The sequence below is a fragment of the Micropterus salmoides genome, unplaced genomic scaffold, assembly GCF_014851395.1.
Source record: "Micropterus salmoides isolate LMB-PRFRI ecotype aquatic unplaced genomic scaffold, ASM1485139v1 Ms_hic_scaffold_13, whole genome shotgun sequence".
In the NCBI taxonomy this organism is placed as follows: domain Eukaryota; kingdom Metazoa; phylum Chordata; class Actinopteri; order Centrarchiformes; family Centrarchidae; genus Micropterus; species Micropterus salmoides.
The window spans coordinates 16,908,006-16,929,542 of NW_024040374.1; the positions used below are offsets into that span (position 1 = coordinate 16,908,006).

At 42.2% G+C, this 21,537-nt stretch overlaps 1 protein-coding gene across 1 annotated transcript in view; it reads right to left on the bottom strand.

The window, feature by feature from the left end:
- Window positions 1–27: 27 nt before the first annotated feature.
- Window positions 28–21,537, bottom strand: part of fbn2b (fibrillin 2b) — a 66,553-nt gene continuing 45,043 nt past the window's right edge. Inside the window, exons 16-65 of the mRNA XM_038715855.1 lie at window positions 20,912–21,187; window positions 20,709–20,762; window positions 20,494–20,619; window positions 19,848–19,973; window positions 19,461–19,580; window positions 18,238–18,375; window positions 18,035–18,085; window positions 17,698–17,823; window positions 17,338–17,565; window positions 17,117–17,242; window positions 16,883–17,011; window positions 16,552–16,677; window positions 16,160–16,285; window positions 15,832–15,954; window positions 15,621–15,746; window positions 15,239–15,364; window positions 14,809–14,931; window positions 14,537–14,659; window positions 14,301–14,426; window positions 14,086–14,208; window positions 13,591–13,713; window positions 13,016–13,177; window positions 12,799–12,867; window positions 12,493–12,618; window positions 12,239–12,364; window positions 11,919–12,068; window positions 11,748–11,819; window positions 11,525–11,650; window positions 10,727–10,852; window positions 9,799–9,924; window positions 9,517–9,633; window positions 9,016–9,144; window positions 8,765–8,884; window positions 8,453–8,578; window positions 8,091–8,243; window positions 7,886–7,951; window positions 7,668–7,793; window positions 7,136–7,255; window positions 6,903–7,025; window positions 6,641–6,772; window positions 6,386–6,511; window positions 6,073–6,279; window positions 5,682–5,807; window positions 5,361–5,483; window positions 4,955–5,071; window positions 4,737–4,865; window positions 4,387–4,506; window positions 3,512–3,743; window positions 3,172–3,325; window positions 28–2,985 (exon numbers count right to left, since the gene is read on the bottom strand). Coding sequence (XP_038571783.1) covers window positions 2,608–2,985; window positions 3,172–3,325; window positions 3,512–3,743; window positions 4,387–4,506; window positions 4,737–4,865; window positions 4,955–5,071; window positions 5,361–5,483; window positions 5,682–5,807; window positions 6,073–6,279; window positions 6,386–6,511; window positions 6,641–6,772; window positions 6,903–7,025; window positions 7,136–7,255; window positions 7,668–7,793; window positions 7,886–7,951; window positions 8,091–8,243; window positions 8,453–8,578; window positions 8,765–8,884; window positions 9,016–9,144; window positions 9,517–9,633; window positions 9,799–9,924; window positions 10,727–10,852; window positions 11,525–11,650; window positions 11,748–11,819; window positions 11,919–12,068; window positions 12,239–12,364; window positions 12,493–12,618; window positions 12,799–12,867; window positions 13,016–13,177; window positions 13,591–13,713; window positions 14,086–14,208; window positions 14,301–14,426; window positions 14,537–14,659; window positions 14,809–14,931; window positions 15,239–15,364; window positions 15,621–15,746; window positions 15,832–15,954; window positions 16,160–16,285; window positions 16,552–16,677; window positions 16,883–17,011; window positions 17,117–17,242; window positions 17,338–17,565; window positions 17,698–17,823; window positions 18,035–18,085; window positions 18,238–18,375; window positions 19,461–19,580; window positions 19,848–19,973; window positions 20,494–20,619; window positions 20,709–20,762; window positions 20,912–21,187 — 6,752 coding nt within the window. The 3' untranslated portion in view covers window positions 28–2,607. The remainder of the gene's footprint in view (window positions 2,986–3,171; window positions 3,326–3,511; window positions 3,744–4,386; window positions 4,507–4,736; window positions 4,866–4,954; window positions 5,072–5,360; window positions 5,484–5,681; window positions 5,808–6,072; window positions 6,280–6,385; window positions 6,512–6,640; window positions 6,773–6,902; window positions 7,026–7,135; window positions 7,256–7,667; window positions 7,794–7,885; window positions 7,952–8,090; window positions 8,244–8,452; window positions 8,579–8,764; window positions 8,885–9,015; window positions 9,145–9,516; window positions 9,634–9,798; window positions 9,925–10,726; window positions 10,853–11,524; window positions 11,651–11,747; window positions 11,820–11,918; window positions 12,069–12,238; window positions 12,365–12,492; window positions 12,619–12,798; window positions 12,868–13,015; window positions 13,178–13,590; window positions 13,714–14,085; window positions 14,209–14,300; window positions 14,427–14,536; window positions 14,660–14,808; window positions 14,932–15,238; window positions 15,365–15,620; window positions 15,747–15,831; window positions 15,955–16,159; window positions 16,286–16,551; window positions 16,678–16,882; window positions 17,012–17,116; window positions 17,243–17,337; window positions 17,566–17,697; window positions 17,824–18,034; window positions 18,086–18,237; window positions 18,376–19,460; window positions 19,581–19,847; window positions 19,974–20,493; window positions 20,620–20,708; window positions 20,763–20,911; window positions 21,188–21,537) is intronic.

Consider the following 21,537-nt stretch of genomic DNA (forward strand, 5'->3'; position numbering starts at 1 on the left):
ATAAAAGAAAAACTCAGGACACAAGACTTTAAAAATATAACCCACAATACTTTATTGCCAATAATGTCACTGGACAAAAGTTTACAATATTATTTGAATCACTCTAATTTTACAGACTTCCATTTGGTGTCAGGAATCTTTGGTTTTTGTTTTTAAACAAAAATGATGATCATTCAGGATATTAAAAGATGTTCTTTGATGGCTGATTGATTTATTGATCGTCAGCTAGTAGATGTGGTGTGACTGGATGATTGTCATTTTAGCTTTCAACTGAAACTTCAGCAGCAACTGAAACAGTCTCCTTATTCTCTAAAGTATAAAGTATAAAGCACATATTTCAATGCAAGCAGATGGCGACAGTATTGTTTCAAGTTTGACATTGAAGCTGAGATACAGTAAGCACACGGAAGACACTGCCTCTTTTTTAAAACATAGTGGCAAATAAAAGGAAAATTACAAACTGACAATAAAGATACAAAGTATACAAAGTTTCCCAGGTTAGAAAATAGTTATATATTATAAACATTGCCTAGGCTGTGGGACAGTGCAGCAACCTTGACTGTTAAGAGATAAAGATGATCTTTTAGCACCATAGATTCATGCTGGAGATGGTCAAGTTTGCACTGATCCCTATGGCATGGTACAGACAGTGTAAGCTTGTATGAGATAATAGATGATGGGAATGTTAATTATCTTTATTTCTTATGTGTGTTAATTTATTGTTGCAATTGGCTGGTGACAGTGGTTCCAAACAATACAGTCAACAAATACAATGCTGCATTTGCTTTTTGCTTCTGTTTTTTCCTCAACAAAGCATAGTCAACAGCACTAAAGGCCTTCAATCTTGGGTTCACTGTGAGTATTTGATTTGGCAGCCCTGACATTAAAAAAAACATCTACATTTCACTTAAAAATATACAATTTAATTTTCAAGAAGCAAGTTTGATAATATTGTTTTTTCAGCACTGACACAATACAAAAGACAGACATACACAACAACAATAAATCGTAGCAAAAAAAAGGTCACTTTTGCAATCTAGATTCAAGACTGCACTTGTTTGTACAGCGTAAGAGATGGTATTATCTAGCACCCTTTTTCTCTTTGAGAGAAAAAAAAATCATTAAAAATGAAAGATGACCCGACAGATATTTGTTTTTTTGTGAGGTTTTGTGTTCACCTGTGCGTGCCCTTACACTATAAAGCACTACCCTTAGTTACAGCTTAGGTAATGTTAACATGTCATGTACCTTTGAGACTGTTGCTGTATTCAGCTGTGTGTCTCCTTGTGTTGTAAACGAGGCTCAGACCTCAGACATCAAGCTCACAGTAAAGTCAAAGAAGTCAGATAACGTCCGCCTATTGTCAAGTTCAGCCCCCTCAACACCAACTGTCAGACGCAGCTCTATTCTGCTGAAGCATTTATGTTAAGGAGTTTGAAAAAATGCAGAACCACGAGACGCTGCAAGCCTCTGACAGCTGACAAGGGAATCAGTGCACCTGAAGCCTTAATCCCTACAAGGATACATACAAAAGTGACTTGATCTATCTTCTTTTAAGTCTACGAGCTAGTAACTGGTGTGTTCCCTGCTCATGATGGATGCTGAGCAACACTAGCACCCTCTTTTGTTTTAAAGTCAGCATCACAGCATGGTGTCCATACTCGCTGAGAAGTACTGAGGTAACCAAACATGACAGCACACACACGCAAACACGCTAATTCCCGCTTGCCGCTGCCTGCAGGCAGGACAAAAGTCAGTCATATCAGACCAGAACACAGCTTGCTGTTTTCTTGTCTGAAAATTGGTTGGTGTCCAGCCATAAAACAGACATGTGGACTAAAGAACCTGAAATGCTGTGTAAATGTTGCAGTCCTTTGTGTTAACATTATTCAAACAGCACAAATACATTAAATGACACACTACAATACTGAGAGGGGCGGATGTGACAAACCTTGTTCCCCAGTGTTGTGTTTTTACCAAGATCACAGAGAGGTGAGAAAGCCCTTGGACCACCATGATGGCACCTATCCCCCTTATCTTCAGCCTTCCTATTACTTCTTTATAACACTAACAAAAATGACATCACTTTAGATCCTGCACTGTGATTTAAATACTCCCATACATTTTGCATAAAGACAGTTTTGGCCACTCTCAGCACTTAATTTCTAATATAAAACTTTTGTGGTAATTTCTTGATTGCTTGTCAAAAGCGCTTCATGGACTTGTGAACCATCTGTCTGCCATTTTTGTCTTTTTTAGGGGGCTTTGGTCCAAGCACTAGGGTACCTCTCTGCCATCTCCTCCACTGGCTCTCTCAGTGGAGAATGAGTGCTGGGTCAGGTACAAGTGGAGGGGCGCAAGAGGAAGTGTAGCCAGGATTTTTCTTTTTTAAACACAAAACATGAACACATAATAACATAAACAGTAACAAAGTGGTGGTAGAGTTGGGCTGATTGACTCAGTCTTTCACAGCCCTTAATTAACCCCTGTTGGTGGGGATGGTCCTGCACGAGGGAGCTGGAGGGGAGAAGTTATTGATAAAAGGGCAGGTTAAAACTCAAAGGCTTTAGAATCAGTCCAGGACAGAATTGTGAGCGCACTCTGTGCTCAGTGCAGGAGGATGTGGAGCTTGATGCGCAGGGCGTCTCCTATTTCCCCTTGTAGGTAGTCACTGTCGTGCTGCTCCTCCAGCTGGTGTAGTCTTCGGGGCCCAAACAGCCGCAGGCTGGCGATCTCTAGTCGGTAGGATCCCGGTGGAGGCGGCCTCTTGCCAAACCGGAGCACACTCTTTCCATCACGGCGTTCAAGCAGACGGAAGTGTTCATTAGTGTTGCCATGGGTGATGACATAGCGTACATGATTCTCCAGGGGCTGCAGGGCAGGCAGAAGCTCTAGAAGAGGCTCCTTGTTGAGCAGCAAGGGTCGAGATAGGTTCATGAAGATGGAGTCCTGGGTGTCCACGCTGGCCATACTTATGTTTGTGTCCTACAGTAAGGACAAGGACAGAGGGAGGGAGGGGAATCAGAAACTTCACACACTCAAATATAGACCTCAACAGACTAATTTCAGAGCATACTGATTCTGAATAATTTAAAAAAGTCACCGAGCCCTGACCCTCAAACTGGCAGGAACTAAAACAAGCATTGTGAAGCTGTTTGTCAACGCACGAACCTGGTTGAGCTCATTTTCATCAGCATTGCGTTTCTGTCGTCCCTTCTTTCCGCCACCATTGATCTTACACTCGTAGCAGGCCTCAGGAGACAGGCTGTCATCCTCCTCACCCTCAGCAAACTGGCTTGGCAAACCTGAGCCTGTTATACAGTGACTGGATGGAAACAAGAAGTGAGTTTAATATGTTAAGTAAGAATGAAAACTAGTTTCAAATTCATAGGTAACGCTCCCAGCCATTGAAAACTGCTCAAATGTTTTATGCAAAAAATATCTACAGACACCACTTTCCACTTGAGAAACACCAGTTGCTAAAACTAATCTTTAATTTGTGTTCCCTCACCCTTGTCCGGCTCTGTAGAAACCTCCAGGACAGCCACAAAGGTAGCCTCCATCTGTGTTGGAGCAGCCGTACATACAGGGGTTGCTGCCGGTGCTACACTCATTCACATCTTGGCAGCCACCAGCGGCCTGCTCAAAGTCAAAGCCAGAGGGACACACACACTTGAAGCTGCCCAGTGTGTTGTAGCAGGAGGCGGAGCCACACACTGTCGCTGACTGACACTCGTTTTCATCTGCCGAGGTAAGAGACAGAAAATGAGAAGATGAGTGTGTTAGGAGATGATACAGTACACGCCTAGTAGCAACTTATTTTAATGGGGATAGATAATAACTCAGCATTACTGCCAATATCATCATATGATCATTATTATGACTTATGAGATTTTTTCATCAAAATTCAAGGAGTAAATTACTTCTAAAACAAGTTTCATATTCTTATGCACAGCACCTCAGAGGAGTTTCAGTTATCGTTATATTTTTAAGAAGAATTTCAAATTGTTTTATACTAACATGATATGATCATCCTGATATCTATTTTTCATATCACTCAGATCAATAACAAAAATAACTTTCTGTAAAACAGTAAATCTAAATGGTTATTTTAGTGTCAAATAAAATCTGATGAAGAATGATTTTGACACTGATCCCACAATAGCATGGAATTTTCCTAAAAACTAGTAATTAAAGGAGAAATGTGATTGCAAAATTGTTTGAAGTAATACCACATTTCTGCTTACATGAATCAGCGATTTTTTACACAAAGATTAGATTAACATATTGTTGCAGTCTTATAATATAATTCCCCAGGTTCTCTTTACAACTGTGTACTGGTGCCTTTGATGTTCATTACTGTCACAGACAGTCGGTGTCACTCACCCACGCACTGGTTCCACTGGTAGTGCTGCACGTAGCCCTGAGGACAGCCGCAGCGGTAACCTCCCAGCATGTTCTGACAGCCATGCTGACAGCGGTGGTTACTGCCACACTCATCCACATCTGAGGAAAATGAAAATAAAGGCTTTTTATTTCTCATTTTCAGTAGTGACACTAGTGCAGATCACTGCAACCAGTATTTTCTTCCCGATTTCAACAACCTTGATCACAAACACCCAAGCAGAACTCTTTCCATGCTTACATGATTTGGGAATTTAAAAAGGACCCTGTGTGAGAGACCTGGCCCTCTAAACTATATTTAACTAAATGCAAATGTTTCTGTGTCGGCTCACCCTCACACTCCACGCCTGTGGTGTCCAACGAGAAACCTTTAGAGCATTCACAGTTGAAGCTACCAGGCGTGTTGACGCAAGAGGCCCGGGAACCACACACACTGTTCTGAGCGGCACACTCATTGTTGTCTGCAAAGAGAGGAAACACATTATTGAGATGTTATTTAAGAAAAATGCCTATTTTTTGTTCTTCCTTGATACTCATGTGTTGTACTCACCGATACAGGCAGTCTGGTGTTGTGTGAAGCCCGGAGGACACTTGCAGGTGAAGCCTCCAATGGTGTTGACACAGAGGAACTGGCAGTTATGCTGCTTAGTCGAACATTCATCCAGATCTAAGAGAGAAATAAGAAAGCACTTAACGCTCATCAAAACCAAATTACAAAGAGCGATGATGCCTCAAAGCCATTAAGCTTGTGCATAAAAATTAGATGAGGGCAATATTTCATCTGTAACATATAATAGTGAAAATAATAATAATAAACAGAACCCAAACTGCTGGCGTGTTGAGGGTAACAATACCACTGATATGGTTAACGATCAAAAAGGTCATTAAATATAATCTAATGGTTTTTATGAAGCTGTAAAATAACCCACAAACAAACAAATCAAGAGTCCATCTACCTTTGCAAGTCTTTCCGTCTGGCTGTAGGTTGTATCCTCTGGGGCAGGAGCAGAGGTAGCTGCCCTCTGTGTTTTTACACAGGAAGTTACAGGGCTTCGGAGACAGAGCGCACTCATCCATGTCTGAAAAGTACAGACGGGGGAAAATAAGGAATATGGGGCAGCAGGGATGCTGTGGGAAATGTTTGCAGGCTGATACCAGCGTTCTCAATAACATGCTAAAATTGTGCAACAACAGTCAGCATCTATAAAACCAATACATATTTGCAACCAAACTGACAGATAACAAGAGAGAGCATTAGCAGGAGAGATAAGCCATACCAACACAGGACGTTGCGGTGAAGTCAGTTTTGTAACCCACATTACAGTGACAGCGGAAGGATCCGATGGTGTTGATGCACTGACCGTTCCGGCACAGATCTGGCATCACCTGGCACTCGTTGATGTCTGGAAGTACAGAGACATTTCAGAAAGGGATGTGGATTAGACATATACTCAAACACACAGAGAGCTCCCAGTCTTATTAAGCTTCTTTATGGACAGCACTTTTTATGTGTGAGAACTTGATGTACCTCATCTTGCTTGGTGTCTTTCCCAAAATTTAAATTCTATTTATTTAGTTTTTGTGTTTTACTTTAATTTTTTAAAAAGAGAAATAAATTGGTGGTTTTGTTAATGTGTTTGCTATCATACTTAATATTGTGCTACTCACCTCTACCATCTGTGGTGTAGCCAGGTCCAAGTGGGCACATCTTCTTGTACTGTACGGTGCCGGGCAGTGGGCAGAGCTCACACTGTGACCCCCAGCCTCGGCCCATGTTGCAGCAGCACTCAGACTTAGTCACACTGCTCCTGCTAGTGGATGACTGCTGGCACATCGTCTGCAAAACCTCTGTGTAACAGTAGCCCTTTCGGTTGTCTGAAGGAAAAGATGATGGGTAGACATGACAAGTGTTCGTGGTTAGAGATGGAAGAAAAACTAGAGGACTTTTGGTTCTTCAACTGAATTTAAAACAAGATCTTACCGATACATTCTGTTCCAGTGGAGCTCGGATCGAAACCGTCATTGCACTCGCAGCGGTAGCTTCCCACTGTGTTGACACAGCGGCCGTTCTTACAGATGCCAGGCTTGGCACGGCACTCGTTCAGGTCTGCCAGTGTATAGAGCAAAGGATGGGAGGGTGAAGAGAATGAAGAGCCAGATAATTCCAGTAACATCTACAGAAATTGGGTTAAGACTGAGGCGAATCTCTCACATATGCTGAGACATTTTCACTCACCCATGCAGCCATCTCCATCTGGCCTGCGCTGCATGCCAGGAGGACAGATACACATGAAGGTACCGATCAGGTTCTTGCAGGTCATACCCTTGGAGTCACAGTCGTCGAGACCCTCGGAACACTCGTCCTGGTCTGGTGAGGGACAATAAGAGATGGCCAACAGGTAAAACTATTAAATCCTGTTTCAGTGGTGTTATAGAAAAGTACTGATAAATCAGAGATGACAGAAAAAAGTGACAGTAAACCTGTTGTGTCCTCTCACCTCTGCACATGCGTTGGTCATCTCGTAGCACATAGCCAGCAGGACACATACACTCATAGGAACCAAAGGTGTTAACACACCGGAAGGCACACAGCAGAGGATTCTGGGAGCACTCATTGATGTCTGGAGTTAAGAATAGAGACAAGTTAGTTTAATTTACTTTATTTTAAATGATGCAGAAAATAAGAGTACCTGTGAAAATGCATAGTAGTGTCACTGTGTAAATGACTGACCTTCACAGGTCATCATGGGTCCAGGTTCGAAGCCCTCCTGGCATGAACACTCGAAACCTCCCACCACATTGGTGCAGGTTCCATTTCCACATGGGTTTCCTATGGAGCACTCGTCAGTGTCTGAAGGAGACAGAGAGTGGCGATAGATGGAGGAGGCAATTAAAACCAATGAAACATTTATACCACTCCTGAGATTTTAAAAGCGCTCATTAGCAGCTTAAATGTTAGTCCAGAAATAGATCAGGCTGTAATGCAGGGAAAAGCTGAACTCTGATGAAATAACATCCGACCTGGTTGACTAGTTATATATTCTGAGACATGGCTATAAAGATCCCACAGGTCAAAGTTCCTAAAATAAATCCTGCTGCCATTGATTTTTCTTTGTCTGCTCAACTGTTTCATGATAAATCCTCAGTTTTTCTCTGTGATTACAGGGCTAGTATGAGTGATAGATTACATCCTCTTTGAAATAAAGCATTAATTATAAGATAATCTTGCAGATTGTTATCTTTAATTTCAGAAGCCATCTCACCAACACAGTTGACACCAGTGTAATCCAAGTTGTATCCAAAGGGGCATTCACAGCGGAAAGAACCATCTGTGTTGATGCATATACCATTCTGGCATATGCCTGGGTTATCCAGACATTCATTCATATCTAGAGAAAGCAAGAGAAAATTAGTAGTTTTTTAATATATACAAGACCAAGGCCTCTAAATTTAAGGGTTATACCTACGTTTTAACACTCACCTTCACGAGCATCACCTGGTCCATGCACAACTCCGTGGCCATAGGGACACAGAGTGTCAAAAGCAGCTGGAGACACACCAAAAAAAAAGGTAAGCTTCATTATCTTACAGATATTTTTGTGCATGTGTATGTCTTAATTAACGTAACTGTGTGTGTGTGTGTGTGTGTGTGTGTGTGTGTGTGTGTGTGTGTGCGTGTCACACACCCTCGCTCTCTCTTGGGCACAGCTCACAGGGAAGTCCCCAGCCCTCGCCTGGCATGTTGCTGCAGCAGCACTTAGCCTTGGTGGTGTTGGAATATTTGGGGACGGAGCATTTTCCTGCCTCAAATTTGGTGAAACAGAAGCTCTCTCTGGTATCTGCCATAAGAAAAAACAAAGATCCACTAAATCTTCTTTTTTACTGCAGATGGTAAGTAACCGCGCTGTCATTCACGGGACACACACATAAAAAACCCTCCTCCAACACCTTAGTATGGGAGATAAAATATTTTAGATTGCTACCCTATTCATTCAAGATCATCAACACTGTCGGAGGTGGCCTACTGTTAACTAACAGCCTCTCTCACCGTAGCAGCGCCGTTTGTTGTCAGACAGCACAAAGCCCGGCTGGCATGTGCATTGGAAGCTGCCGGGGGTGTTGGTGCAGAGGCCAAACTGGCAGATGCTGGGCACCACTGCACACTCGTTGATATCTGAGAAATTAGTGTAAAAGAAGGCAGGCAGGAGGAATAAAGGTGAGAAGACAGTTGGTATATTTGTGAGTGTGTGTCAGAGCAGATGGCTTGGTTGCTGGTTCGAGTGCGTGTGAAACATTGTACTTGTCTGTATTTAAGTGTTTCCTGTATGTGTGTCTGTGGGGGTGTGGGTTTGTGCCTTACCTATACACTGGTCATTTTTCACCTCATAGCCAATAGGGCAGATACATCTGAAAGATCCATCCAGATTCTGACAAGTTCCCGGAGAGCAGGTGCCAGGCAGACTCACACACTCATTGATATCTGTGAAAAAATGGGACAATGTATAAATCAGAAAATGAATGTTTATATCTGTGTATGTTAGACAAACTGTACTGTATGAAGGTCTGTAAATACGCTCTTACTTTTTCTTGTATATTTCATCACTGACTTACCGACACAGTTCTTCCCATCCGGAGTATTCTCATAACCCTCATGGCAGAGACACTGGAAGGAACCAAGTCCATTGATGCACTGTCCATTCCTACACACTTGGCCCTGGAGGGCACTGCACTCATCTATGTCTGTAAGGTAAACATGGAAAGGATTAGGACTCTTTTGAATTAAGTCATGTATTTCCTGGCTTCAAGAGTTTCTGAAAAAGCTGGCTTGTGTTTAATTGTCTTTGTTACACCGCCAATGTTCAAAGATTGAAAATACTAGTCTGATATATTTCCTCATAAAGCCAAAGAAAGCACAGTCAACTTTTATGTCTTGATTTTATTTCATATCTTGCCAAATGTAATGCTACAGAAAAGGGCAGTCTGCTTTTATTGGAATTCAAAGGTGTAATCTTTAATAAAATAACATCTAAACCTGTGTCAAGACTTTGACCTTTAACAGAAAACACTAACTGCTGGAGACCTTTGCAGAACAGAGCAGTAAATGAGCCTTACCCATGCAGTCATTGTTGTGTGTGAGCTCGAATCCGGGGAAGCAGAGGCAGTTGTAGGATCCCACTGTGTTTTTACAAGTACCGTTACCACACGGCTGTCTGTCACATTCATCGATGTCTAAAATGCACGCAGAAAGAACAAGATTTAGAGTGCGTGAGACAGGAAAATAATTCACCTACAATAAGTGTGCATTATGTGGCTACTTACTATTGACTTGCTCTGCAGGATTACATGCAACACAGTGTTGTGTGTATTAGTACAGTTTTAGATTGTGCTTCTCACCCATGCACATGGTCTGGTCAGCAGTAGCCTTGAAGCCGTTGTGGCAGAGACAGCGATAGCTTCCCTGCGTGTCAATACACTCTCCGTGGCTGCACACATTAGGAATCTCCTGGCACTCATTACGGTCTGAAAAAGAAAAAGGAATGAAAAATATTTATATGTTAAGGGCTGCAGCTAACAATTGTACATTACAACAACAATCTGTTGATTATTTTTAGATGAACTCTTAGAACGCCTTCAAAATGTCATTAAATCTTATAAATGCCCATCATGATTTCCCAGAGCCTAAATTAAATCTTCAAATGGCTTGTTTTGCCCACACATTTTCGAAACTGGGACCATCAAATATTCTTTTATTAATGAATGAAACAATAATTTGATTATCAAAACTACTATTACTATTACTACTACTACTATTGATACATTTTCTGTCGAGAGACTAACTTATTTACTTAAAATTATGTATTGCCCATTATTTGCAGGAATCCCCCCTTATATACAGTACATACCATGAGTCATGCTTCGATCTAATGCAGAACACTTTGTGTGTGTTGTTTGCTATTTATAATGTTTTGTTCTGTTTTATTTAATTTGTTCTTACATGTCCAAGTCCCACATCAGACTGAACTCATGTCTTTTCTTTTGTTTTGTGTGGTATTTGGACATATGTGTTATGTGTAGGTTTTTAATGATAAAACCGAAACCAAACCAGGCCTAAACTACTGTTTAAACTAGTGTTTAGGCCTGGTAGGCCTAAACATACCTCAGCAGATTTTCCACAGTCCCGTAAATGCACATTACAATATATTTCCCCCAACAACAATGGATGTCCATGTTTTACATTTTCCTCACTTCACCACAACAATCAGTCTTTCTGTCCACTTCCCTGGAATTTTAAGATGGGAATCCCTGCTAAGGCTAGACTCACCCACACAGGCCCCGCTAGGGGACAGTTTGAAGCCTGGCGAGCACTCGCAGCGGTAGCTGCCTGGAATGTTGATACAGTTGGCGTTACGTTGGCACAGGTTGTCCCCACTGTTGCACTCATCAATATCTACACAGGAGGAGGAAAGAGAGAAACAGTAGACATCAATCGCTAGCTCCATAACAGCTCCATTTTGGCTCTGGTACAGACGGTCGCTGCCAGGTTCTGGATGATTGAAGGTCTAGGCAGGTGCAACCATTCAGAGCCATTATACTTGTCTTTACAAGGGCATAACTTAAGTGGGGAAAGGCAGCATTAACTCCACTGACTGAACTGCTTATAAAAGTGCCTCTTGGCCAGTGAGTGAGTGTATTTATGTGTTTGTGTGTGTGACTGTATGGGTGTGCAGAAATGGAGGTAAGTGTAGTTAAGTATATACTCTATAATGTATTAAGAACGCATAAGCAAGCAATGATTCAGCAGCAGGGTCAAAATAGGAGACAGTGTGGGAAGGTGAAAGCCAGTGAGTGAGTGTATTTATGTGTGTGTGTGTGTGTGTGTGTGTGTGTGTGTGTGTGTGTGTGTGTGTGTGTGTGTGTGTGTGTGTGTGTGTGTGTGTGTGCTTATTTGTGTGTGTAGAGAGAGAGAGAAAGACAGGAAACAAAAACACCACCAAGTGCACATTGTCTTATAACAGGTGAATGTGGTTTTCAAATCACGGGTCGTTGCCGTTATCTTCCCTCGTTGCAAAAGACACATTAAGAAGAGTGAAGAAAACGTTATGTGAGGCCTGAGTTGTACCTTCACAGATGAGCAGTATGTTGTTGTAGCTGAAGCCCATTGGACATTCACAGCGGAAGCTCCCGATCTGGTTGATACACACCCCATTGGCACAGATGCCAGGGATCTCCCTGCACTCATCAATATCTCCACAAAACAACAACGCATAATGTTATAATGTAAACTGCACCTTGCACCAGTTTTTTACTATTCTGCACCATTGTTGACCTTGTAATGACCTTACCAATTGGCTTGCCGGTGTGGATGTCAATGATGAAGCCAGGAGCCTGGTTACCACACAGTAACTGGTACTCAGCTGAAGCAGACAGGAAAGGAGCCATTTAGTTACAGTAATAAAATCTACTCATACAGTGATGTTGTAATAGTATGCTTCAGTGTATTTATTGACACTCACTGGTAGCAGGAGTTGGACAGGCCTCACACGGCTTGTTCCAGGCTTTCCCCACGTTGTAGGCACAGCAACACATCTTCTTGGTCATGTTGAAGGACAGCTCGTTCTCACATGTATCATTGAAGTTACGATAACACACACTCTTCCTCATGTCTGCATTACAAAGAGGAAGAAAGTTGATCCTTTAAATCCCAAAGCTGACAGCTAGCACTTATAATTTTCCATTTCAAACCATGATTTACTTTTTTTTAAAGTTTATTTTTAGACAATATGATGAGAGTAAATATTTTCTTGTCAGTCCGAGAGAGGTCTCTCCCACTCACCCATACAATTGTTTCCTCCATTGACCTGCATGTATTCAGGGGGACACACACAGGTGTAGTTGCCGAGAGTGTTGTAGCAGGTACCAGGTCCACAGATCCCAATGTGAGTTGTGCACTCGTCGATATCTGCATGTAAAGATATAATGACAAAAAAATATGACGTGAAAGCAGATTGTTATGTTGTTGCCACATTTTTTTCTGTCAATACAGTTTTATTACATAAACTAATTCACTGTAATTTCTCTTTCTCTTACCCTCACAGATGCGAGTCTCCTCATTGAGATAGTAGCCTGCTGGACACTCACACTGGAAACTACCAAAGGTGTTAATGCAGTTTCCACCCTGGCAGAGACCTGGCAGCTCCTGGCACTCATCAATATCTAGAGAATAATTCAAACAGTTACATCCATAGATTTCACTAATGTGTTGATTTTATGTTAAATTGCATTAAAAAATTCTGGCGTAGTTTAATGTTTTGCTGCTACACCTGTCGCGGCTGGTGCAGTTGCTGTTGTTATTTATGTACGGCACTGAAAAACAGAGAAAGCTGGATGCATTACCTTCCAGGATGACAGTGATGGGGTTGGGTCTGAATCCCTCTCCTCCTGGACAAAGAGTCTTATATTCCGCTACAGACACAGACATACAGCAAGTTAGTGTCAGTATAAATAAATTTTGCTATGACATACATTTACCAACAAGTCTTTATGTTTTAACTATGACACGTAGATGCGCATTTTTCCAGTAAATATTCAAAGTAATTGATTGGTTGCATACTGGAGTTGGTGGCGGGGCAGAGTTCACAGGGGTTTCCCCAGGCTCCTCCCAGAGAGCAGCAACATGAAGCTCGAGTCACGCCCACTCCAATCTCCGCACTGCAGGAGATTCCTCCATCACCACGTGCAAGGATGTCAAGGAAGCAGTTGCCAACACGGGTATCTAAGAAAGAAACATATTCACTCATAAAAACGTGGAATCTTCACTTTCACGCAACAGGACAATATGTGAGTGTGTGAATGAAATAAAGTGTGGTTAGGCTAATATGCAATTCAATCTTTTTAAGTGATCTGTCATCGCTGCTGAGGGATGCTGCATCTTGTCACTATGTTCTCATATTTTAAAAAATACATTCGCTTCATAAGGCCTTAACTGCCACACCACTGACCTGATTTTAAACACATGTGAGAAGGAAGATTGTTACACTTAATTTCTAATTATCTTTGTGCATTTTGTGTATTTATTAATATTCTTTTGTTTGTTTTTTCCTGCTTGCCTAATAGAAAACAACATGTTTTCATTAAAACCTGGTTTGCCTTATTTCAGCCTTGTCATAGACCTGCCAGCACACTCACCCACACAGCCCACTCCAGTGGGGTTGAGCTCAAAGTCAGTGGGGCAGTTACACAGGTAGCTCCCTGGAGTGTTCACACATAGCCCATTGATGCAGTTCACAGGGTCCGCACACTCGTTGATGTCTGCAGTACACAGTGGCACACACAAGCTCAGCAGCACACATCAGAACACCTTTTTGACATGTAGGAATTTTTATGTTATTTTATATTAGGTTATATGCTGCTGTTAAGTACAGAAACCAACATTGAATTTTATTTAAAATCTTGTTTCTGTCACAAACTAACTGAGGGTGATTTGTAGGGAACCTGTACAAAGACTGAGAAATAAAGGAAGAAAATGGATGGCTTTGCATATCTGGGATGTCTTTGGTCAAAGAATTATGAATGGTAATACAATGCATGAATGAAGGCTACAGTTATTGTTAAGAAAACTCAGCCAAACTATTTGAATCTGATCTGTGTCTGAACTTAGAGCTACAGAAGTGCTGTACTGACCAGTGCAGTTTCCTCCGCTGCGATCCAGTTCGTAACCATCATCGCACACACAGCGGAACATCCCTGGAAGGTTTTGGCACGTTCCAAACACACAGATGTTCTGGAAATTACACTCATCGATGTCTGTGGCAAAGGCGACAGAGAGAGAGAAAATGTTAGGCCTGAGTGAACCAAGAACAGTGAAGAAGAGAATAAAATGTGACAGAGTGCAGCACCTTGACAGGCCTTGCTGTCTTCTGTAGGAGTGAAGCCCATCTCACACTCGCAGCGGTAGCCACCAGGAGCATTTAGACACTGGCCGTTCTCACACAGGTTCACGTTGTCTGCACACTCATCCATGTCTGAAACAGAAGGGACAAGCTCATTTTAAACTTACTGTGCATGAAGCTCATTGTGCACACAGTAGCTAGTATTCTATAAGGATTTATTTTGAAAGTTTCAGCAGTCTTACCTGAGCATGAAAATCCGTCTCCATTGAAGCCCTCCTTGCAAGTACACCTGTAGGATCCTGGCGTGTTGACGCAGTCTGCATTGGGGTTGCAGTTATGGTCCTCTGCAGAGCACTCATCCTGATCTGCACGAAGAGAGAAAAAAAGTGTGATGATGGTGAAACTCAATCAAAACAGTCAAAAAATATAAAATTCTTGGGTACAGCTGGTCTCCAAGGCATGGCAAGTTACTCCAAACCACATTACAGCCATTATATTCTGAATATGTACTCACCCACACACTTGATGCCGTCTCCCACCCAGCCATCTCGACAACGACATTTAAAGCTTCCAGGCACGTTGATGCAAGCAGCGTGCATGTCGCAGTTATGAGCCCCAATCTCACACTCATCAACATCTGGAGAGATATGGAGATCAATTAGCCACTTTCTCTCTACAGTCAGAAACATACATTTTTGTACTGCAGTGTTAGTAAAATGTGCCCATATTAATGGCTTGCAAAATTTTTGTTTTTTGCTTGGCAGATACTTTTTAATTCTTTAAGTAGTGAGTCATGAATAAATCATCATTTTAAAAATCAGAGACTTGTAACTTCTTTATGCATGAGTGAACTGTCTCGGCGCTCAACTCAGATATGGACACACAGATGCCCAGATGCCATTCAGTGACAGCCCAGCCCCTCGTGTGTGTGAATGCTTGTGTACCTGTGCAGCCCGTGGATCCCTTCTTGACAAAGTATCCTAGCTGACAGTGGCATATGAAGGAGCCTTTGGTATTCTCGCAGTCGCCGTGGAGACAGATGTTTGGGTTCAAGTCACACTCGTTCACATCTGGGCAGACAGGGATGTGCAGACACCGATAATATGTGAACGTTTGGGTCTTGTGAGATTAGAGTGACAGCAAATGAGACTGACAGAGAAAGTCCCGCAGATCAGGTCAGAGAGGCTGAATGAATGTATTCATGTGGCAGACAGGAAAAGTAGTTAACAAATACACGGGAGAGTAAGAGCTGATTTATTCATTTACAGCATGCAGCATGTGTTTGCCAAGTTACGTTCAAATTCTAAGCATTGTTTTTCCTCTCACCGATACAAGTCCTCATGTCCATAGAAGCCATGAAGCCATCGTAACACAGACAGCGGTATTCCCCAGGAATGTTGGTACACTGGCCTCCATCACAGATGTCTGGAGTCTCCTCACACTCGTCAATATCTAACGGAAAAAGAAGAAATCCATTTCAGGGTGGTATAGGTAGTGTGAAACAGAGACATACTGAACATGTGCTGTGTTTTATTACCTGCACAGGTCCTGAGGTCAGGCATTAGAGCATAGCCCTCACTACAGCTGCACTCATAGCTGCCCTCTGAGTTGGTACAGTGAGTTTCACAGCCTCCGTTCATAATGGTACATTCATCAATATCTGCAAAGAAAGGTCACAATTACAGATTAGGCATCTAGGTCTCATGCAAGTAGAATAACATGCACAGATAAGTCCTGTAGAATTACAGGTAATGTAGGAAAAATTACAGGTAATTACAGGTAAAGATGCAAAAAGATCAATTAATTTAATGTCCTAACTATACAATGCTGGTGCAAATGTTTTGGATAAAGTTTGTTCCACTCACCAACACAGCCCTGTCGGTCCGGTGTGGCCTGGTAACCGGTGTCACAGGAGCACTGGTAGGTTCCCGGCATGTTGACACACTGGCCATGCTTGCACAAGTTGTCACTCAGCTGGCACTCATTCACATCTGACAGGACAGGCAAACAAGTATAGAGAATTCGGAATTATAATTATACAATGTAGTTTTTTGTACGTAAAGGTAATAATGTATAACAATCATAACATTAGTTTACAGAAACAGAAAGATTAAACGTGTGAAGCTAGTTATTCAGGACTTGACTGAGGTGCACTAGCTTTTAAAATACATCTGAATGTGTTAAGTATGATATATAACACCAAGTGAGCCAGTGTGTGAATGCATTATGTGTGTGTGCTGTATGATGTATGATCCACCTTCACAGGCAGATCCATCGTTGCTGAGCGAGTGTCCGGTGGGGCATTCACATTCATAACTCCCTTCTGTGTTCAGGCAGGTTCCTCCACGACACAACAGGGGGTTTCTCTCACACTCGTCAATGTCTGTCAGCAGAGAGGAAGCAAGGGAAGGAGGAATGAAGAAGGAAGAAAGGAGAAACAGCAGTAATGGATTTATTAAAAACAACATGGAAGTAATGGAAAGAGTAGGTGATCTGCCAATCTGGACTGTTTCATTGTGAAAATGAATTCAAACAGTGTATCATTTGAAAATTGTGTAATTGTGTGTGTGAATTTGTTTCCAACATACCCATGCAATTCTTCATCATCATGAAGCCACTCTCGTAGCCCTCGAAACATTCACACTCAAAGCTACCAGGTGTGTTGACACAGGTACCGTGACCACACAAGTCCGGGGAGATGCGGCACTCATCAATGTCTGAAACACAGAGACATCAAAAAGGACACTCAATAACTGCTTACTAATTGTGATAGAAATGTTTCATTCATGTTAAATAAATCAGACTCTCTCTCTCTCTCATACCAGTGCAGTTCCTCTCTTCTGCGGTCAGAGCGAAGCCGTTGTTGCAGCGACACTTGAAACTGCCGATGGTGTTTCGGCAATTTCCATGAGTACAAAGACCCTGGAACACCTTACACTCATTTACATCTGGGGAGAAAGACAGACCATTTAAATCTATATCACAAAGATATGCATTTTTGGTTAAAAACGTCCACATTCAGTCAGTTGCTAGATCTTGGTACCTTTGTAGAACGGCCTGCCAGTCAGTATATCTCCTCTGTTGGCGAAGCCGGGCCCTCTGGGACAAATGGCTCTGTACTCAGGTGTGCCTGTTTTAGGGCACTCCTCACAGTCGATACCCCAGGCAGCACCCACTGAACAGCAGCACATGTCCACACGGTATCTGCCTGGCAGTGGCTGGCCACACTCATCCTCGTGCCACTTCATGTAGCACTGCTCACTACGCATATCTAGAAAAGTTCAAAAACAAAGTCACCTCTTTTTCTGAATTTTGACCTAATAGTGCAGTAACCTGATAGCTGCTGGAAATAACAGTTTCATTGGATGTGACGTCTCATTTGTTTATTGTGCAGTCCTCTTACCCACACATGTGCGTTCAGTACTGTCCAGGGTGAGACCCTCAGCACACTCACAACGGAAAGAGCCCTGGGTGTTCACACACCGTCCATTTGTACACACCCCAGGGAACACCTCGCACTCATTAATGTCTACAGGGAGCAGGAGATTACAAGAACCGTGATTACAAGGTGAAACACACAAACATGCACACATTTTTTTTTATCAAAGGAGATCTACAGGGAGAACATTAAGGCACATTACAAGGACAGAAAGATCAAATGATTTCATGGGCTTTGATGTTGGATGAAGGGAGCGCTGCAGGTTTGTCACCGTTCATTAACTTCAATCATATGTTCTTACCTTCACAGACAAGACCCTTCATACGAGCAAACCCTCGAGAGCAGGCAGTGTCTGAGGAGACATGACAAGATTGAGATGCATACATTCCTAGACCTCAAGTGTGGAGGACTACTGAAACCTTTTTTTTAGCATTTAAAAGCTCAGAATTAGAAACATTAAACACTGGCTCAAAATATTTGCAGCGTCTGTGAGTGTGAACTGACCGATCTCGCAGGGATCACAGGGGCTGCCCCAGGCGGCTCCCAGTGTGGAGCAGCACTCAGACTTCAGTGTGGCCCCATTGATGTTGACCTCGCAGCGGCTGTCTTGTATCGTCAGCCAGCACGTACTCTTCATACTGTCTGTGGAGCCAAAGTAACAACACGGAAGACTTGATTATAGATAATCTGTGGGGTTGTCTTGTAAACACAGTTAACATTCATTGGTGTGTATCCTTCAGGCCTAACAAATGTGTTGAATTAAGCTCCTTCTTCATAAAACATCAATATTGAATTTTCCTTGTGTGTGTGCTAGTCGAGCACAAGATACAAACAAAACAGTTATCTTCTCTTCAAAACATTACTCCACAGCACCACTAGTACCTCCACAGGGTACCTTTAACCATGGTAACAAAATATGCCACAAAAACAATCAACATGTCACCTCAAATCTCCTTAATGCCTTAAAACGTGTGTCTTGGCTACAAGCTGAGATGGGTTAAGCCCATGCATCATTACATATAATGTGTTTGCATGCTAATAAACTGAAAGAGTGTACAGTCTAACAGCGACACCTTTTCACCAAAAACCACAAGGCCATCCAAACACAAAACCACAATTTACTTTCCCTTTCTTCCCCTGCTGAGTGATGGGCTCTAAAACAGAAAACAGAAATGAACCAGGGGAATTTGTAGACCTCTGACAGAGCCAGCTCATGCAGTTTGTATGAGTATTTATTTAATGACTCATTTTCCCATCCAGTTACAATAACATCTGTATTCTGTATTAGCATGTTGCTTTCTCAGAATGATTTCCCAAAAGTAACAAACCTCCAAACAAGTGGAATATTTAACCTCAGCAGAGAGTCTTACATACCACATGTCATTTTGAATCTGCGGCAGATCTCTATGAAGTAAAGAAATCTCCATGTGAACCAAGGCCATGCATGCAAGTATTTATCCAATAAATGATCTGTGTGTGCCATTTTACTCAACATCTGAGGATGCTAATGTCTCTGGATAGATCCTGGAAACCTGAACCACCTCAGCCTTTGTTTATAAAAGTGGAATAAACCTAGATTACAATGATTAGACAAAAAGACTCTTGCACTAAACATCTCCCATTGACACTCATGCCTCAGTGTGTAATCCTTGTCTCACACAAGCTGTTTCTAGGACCCTGTGGTGCTGCTCTAACTTGCGTCAGGCATTTGGGGACGGATGTCTTACCCACGCAGATGGTGTTGGTGGAGTCTAGCTTGCTGCCATGTGTGCACTCGCAGCTGAAGGACCCAGCCACGTTGCGACACGCTCCATTGATGCACGGGTTGGACTCGCATTCGTTGATATCTGAAACATGTGCAAACACACACACCTGAGGTCAGGGATGAGAGGCAGATTCAAATGGATCGTCATCACCACTTGGCAGTTTCAAACACAATGTGTGTGTTTTCTTTCCATGAGCCACATGTTTACTGGAAACTAAATGCAACACATCTGGTAATAATGTCGCCTCATAATGACCTTGATTGTTGGTAAAAACGACACAACACATGTGGATGTGAGGCAGCACAAACTTGTGAGTCAGAAAGAATGTGTGTGTGTCTGAGTGCTCACCCTCGCAGGTCTCTGAGTCGGGTTTGAAGACAAATCCTTTAGGACAGGAGCAGGTGTAGGAGCCGGGAGTGTTTCTGCACAGACCGTTGTCACAAAGCAGACGGTTCACCAGACACTCATTGATGTCTGCAGGGCGGCGAGAGAAGGCAATGGTGAGCAAATATTCAGAAAATAGAAATCAGAAATTTGACGTTTCTGACATTTCTAATTAGACGGATGCAAACTGTCAGAATTGTCTTTTAAAGTGAGACTATATTAGACAGAGGAAATATCACATTCTCTCATGTAAGAAAAGTTGAATTACTAAAAAAAAATAACACACACTTCCTAAATTCAGTACATTGTTGCTGCCACAGCCTTGGTCTGGTTTGACCAGTAGCTTGTGGTGGCTAATGTGGGCAAACTTTAGAGAGACTTTGCTGTACCATTTGATGACTCAACTCTGTTTTACTACTGTTACACCATGTTTTAACATTTACCTTTGTCCTGTCATTTTTAACTTGTGGCCATGGTGGCCGCTATTAACACAAAGGTGGATTCACTTTAAGACAGAAACATAGCCAACTTTGTAACTAGCTACGGATGTACTGTTTCTTTTAAATCTGACATTAAAAACATGAAAATAATCCACTCCACTCTGACTCACCAACACAGATTTTGCCGCTAGTGTCAGACTCGTATCCAATGTTACAGATGCAGCGGTAGCTTCCTCTCAGGTTCTCACACATGCCGTTCTGACAAATGTCCGGGTCCAGGGCACACTCATTGATGTCTAGAAGAGGAATTATGTATATAAACAACAATACGTGTGTTTCTAAACAGCGCAGGGGAAACATTCACATTCATGAACAACATGCTCACCTCTGCCATCAGCTGTAATGCCAATACCACTGCTACATACAGCCTGGAACTCAGCTGAAAGATATATGATTAGGAGGGAAATACACATTAGATGAGACTGATATTCATGTTTCTTTGCTTTCTTTTTTTCTGTAATTTTAACAAAACGAACCAAGATTTCTAGGAATTCAAATAAACAGTACAAAGCAAGTCAAAGATTTTACCTGAGTTTCGGGAGGGACAGGGATGGCAAGGCTCTCCGAAGCCATGTTCAGGATTGGCACAGCAGCACTCAGACTTGGTCACTGCACCAGGGAATGGCCTCGAGCATGTCCCCATCTTTATGGAACCGTAACAGGTGGTCCTCATGTGTGTGTCCACACACACTCTCCCATCTACATCAATAGCCAGGCCTGGAGGGCACTCACAGCGGAAGGAGCCCTCAGAGTTGATACAGCGTCCGTTCATACAAATGCCAGGTGTCTGACACTCATCAATATCTGATGAAGAGAGGGCACACGGTGTATACATCATATGTCAGTTTATTTATGAGCTAAATTAATTAGTAAATACAGTAAATACGTAAATTATATGAGATTCCTATAAAAAAACAATCTAATGGTATTATTTCAGATGTTTGATATACAGTAGCTACAAGAAATTGTCTATAAAACCACATTTGAACCATCTTGGATAATGCAAGTCAGTGTTTTCATAGAATTACATTTTTATTGATCTCACTGCTATAGTAAATCATGAAAAACAATAACAGCCATAAATAAAATGAGTTCCTTGGGATTGTTGATGTTTTACACGACATACAATTTTGAGACCACAGAAAACACAAAGA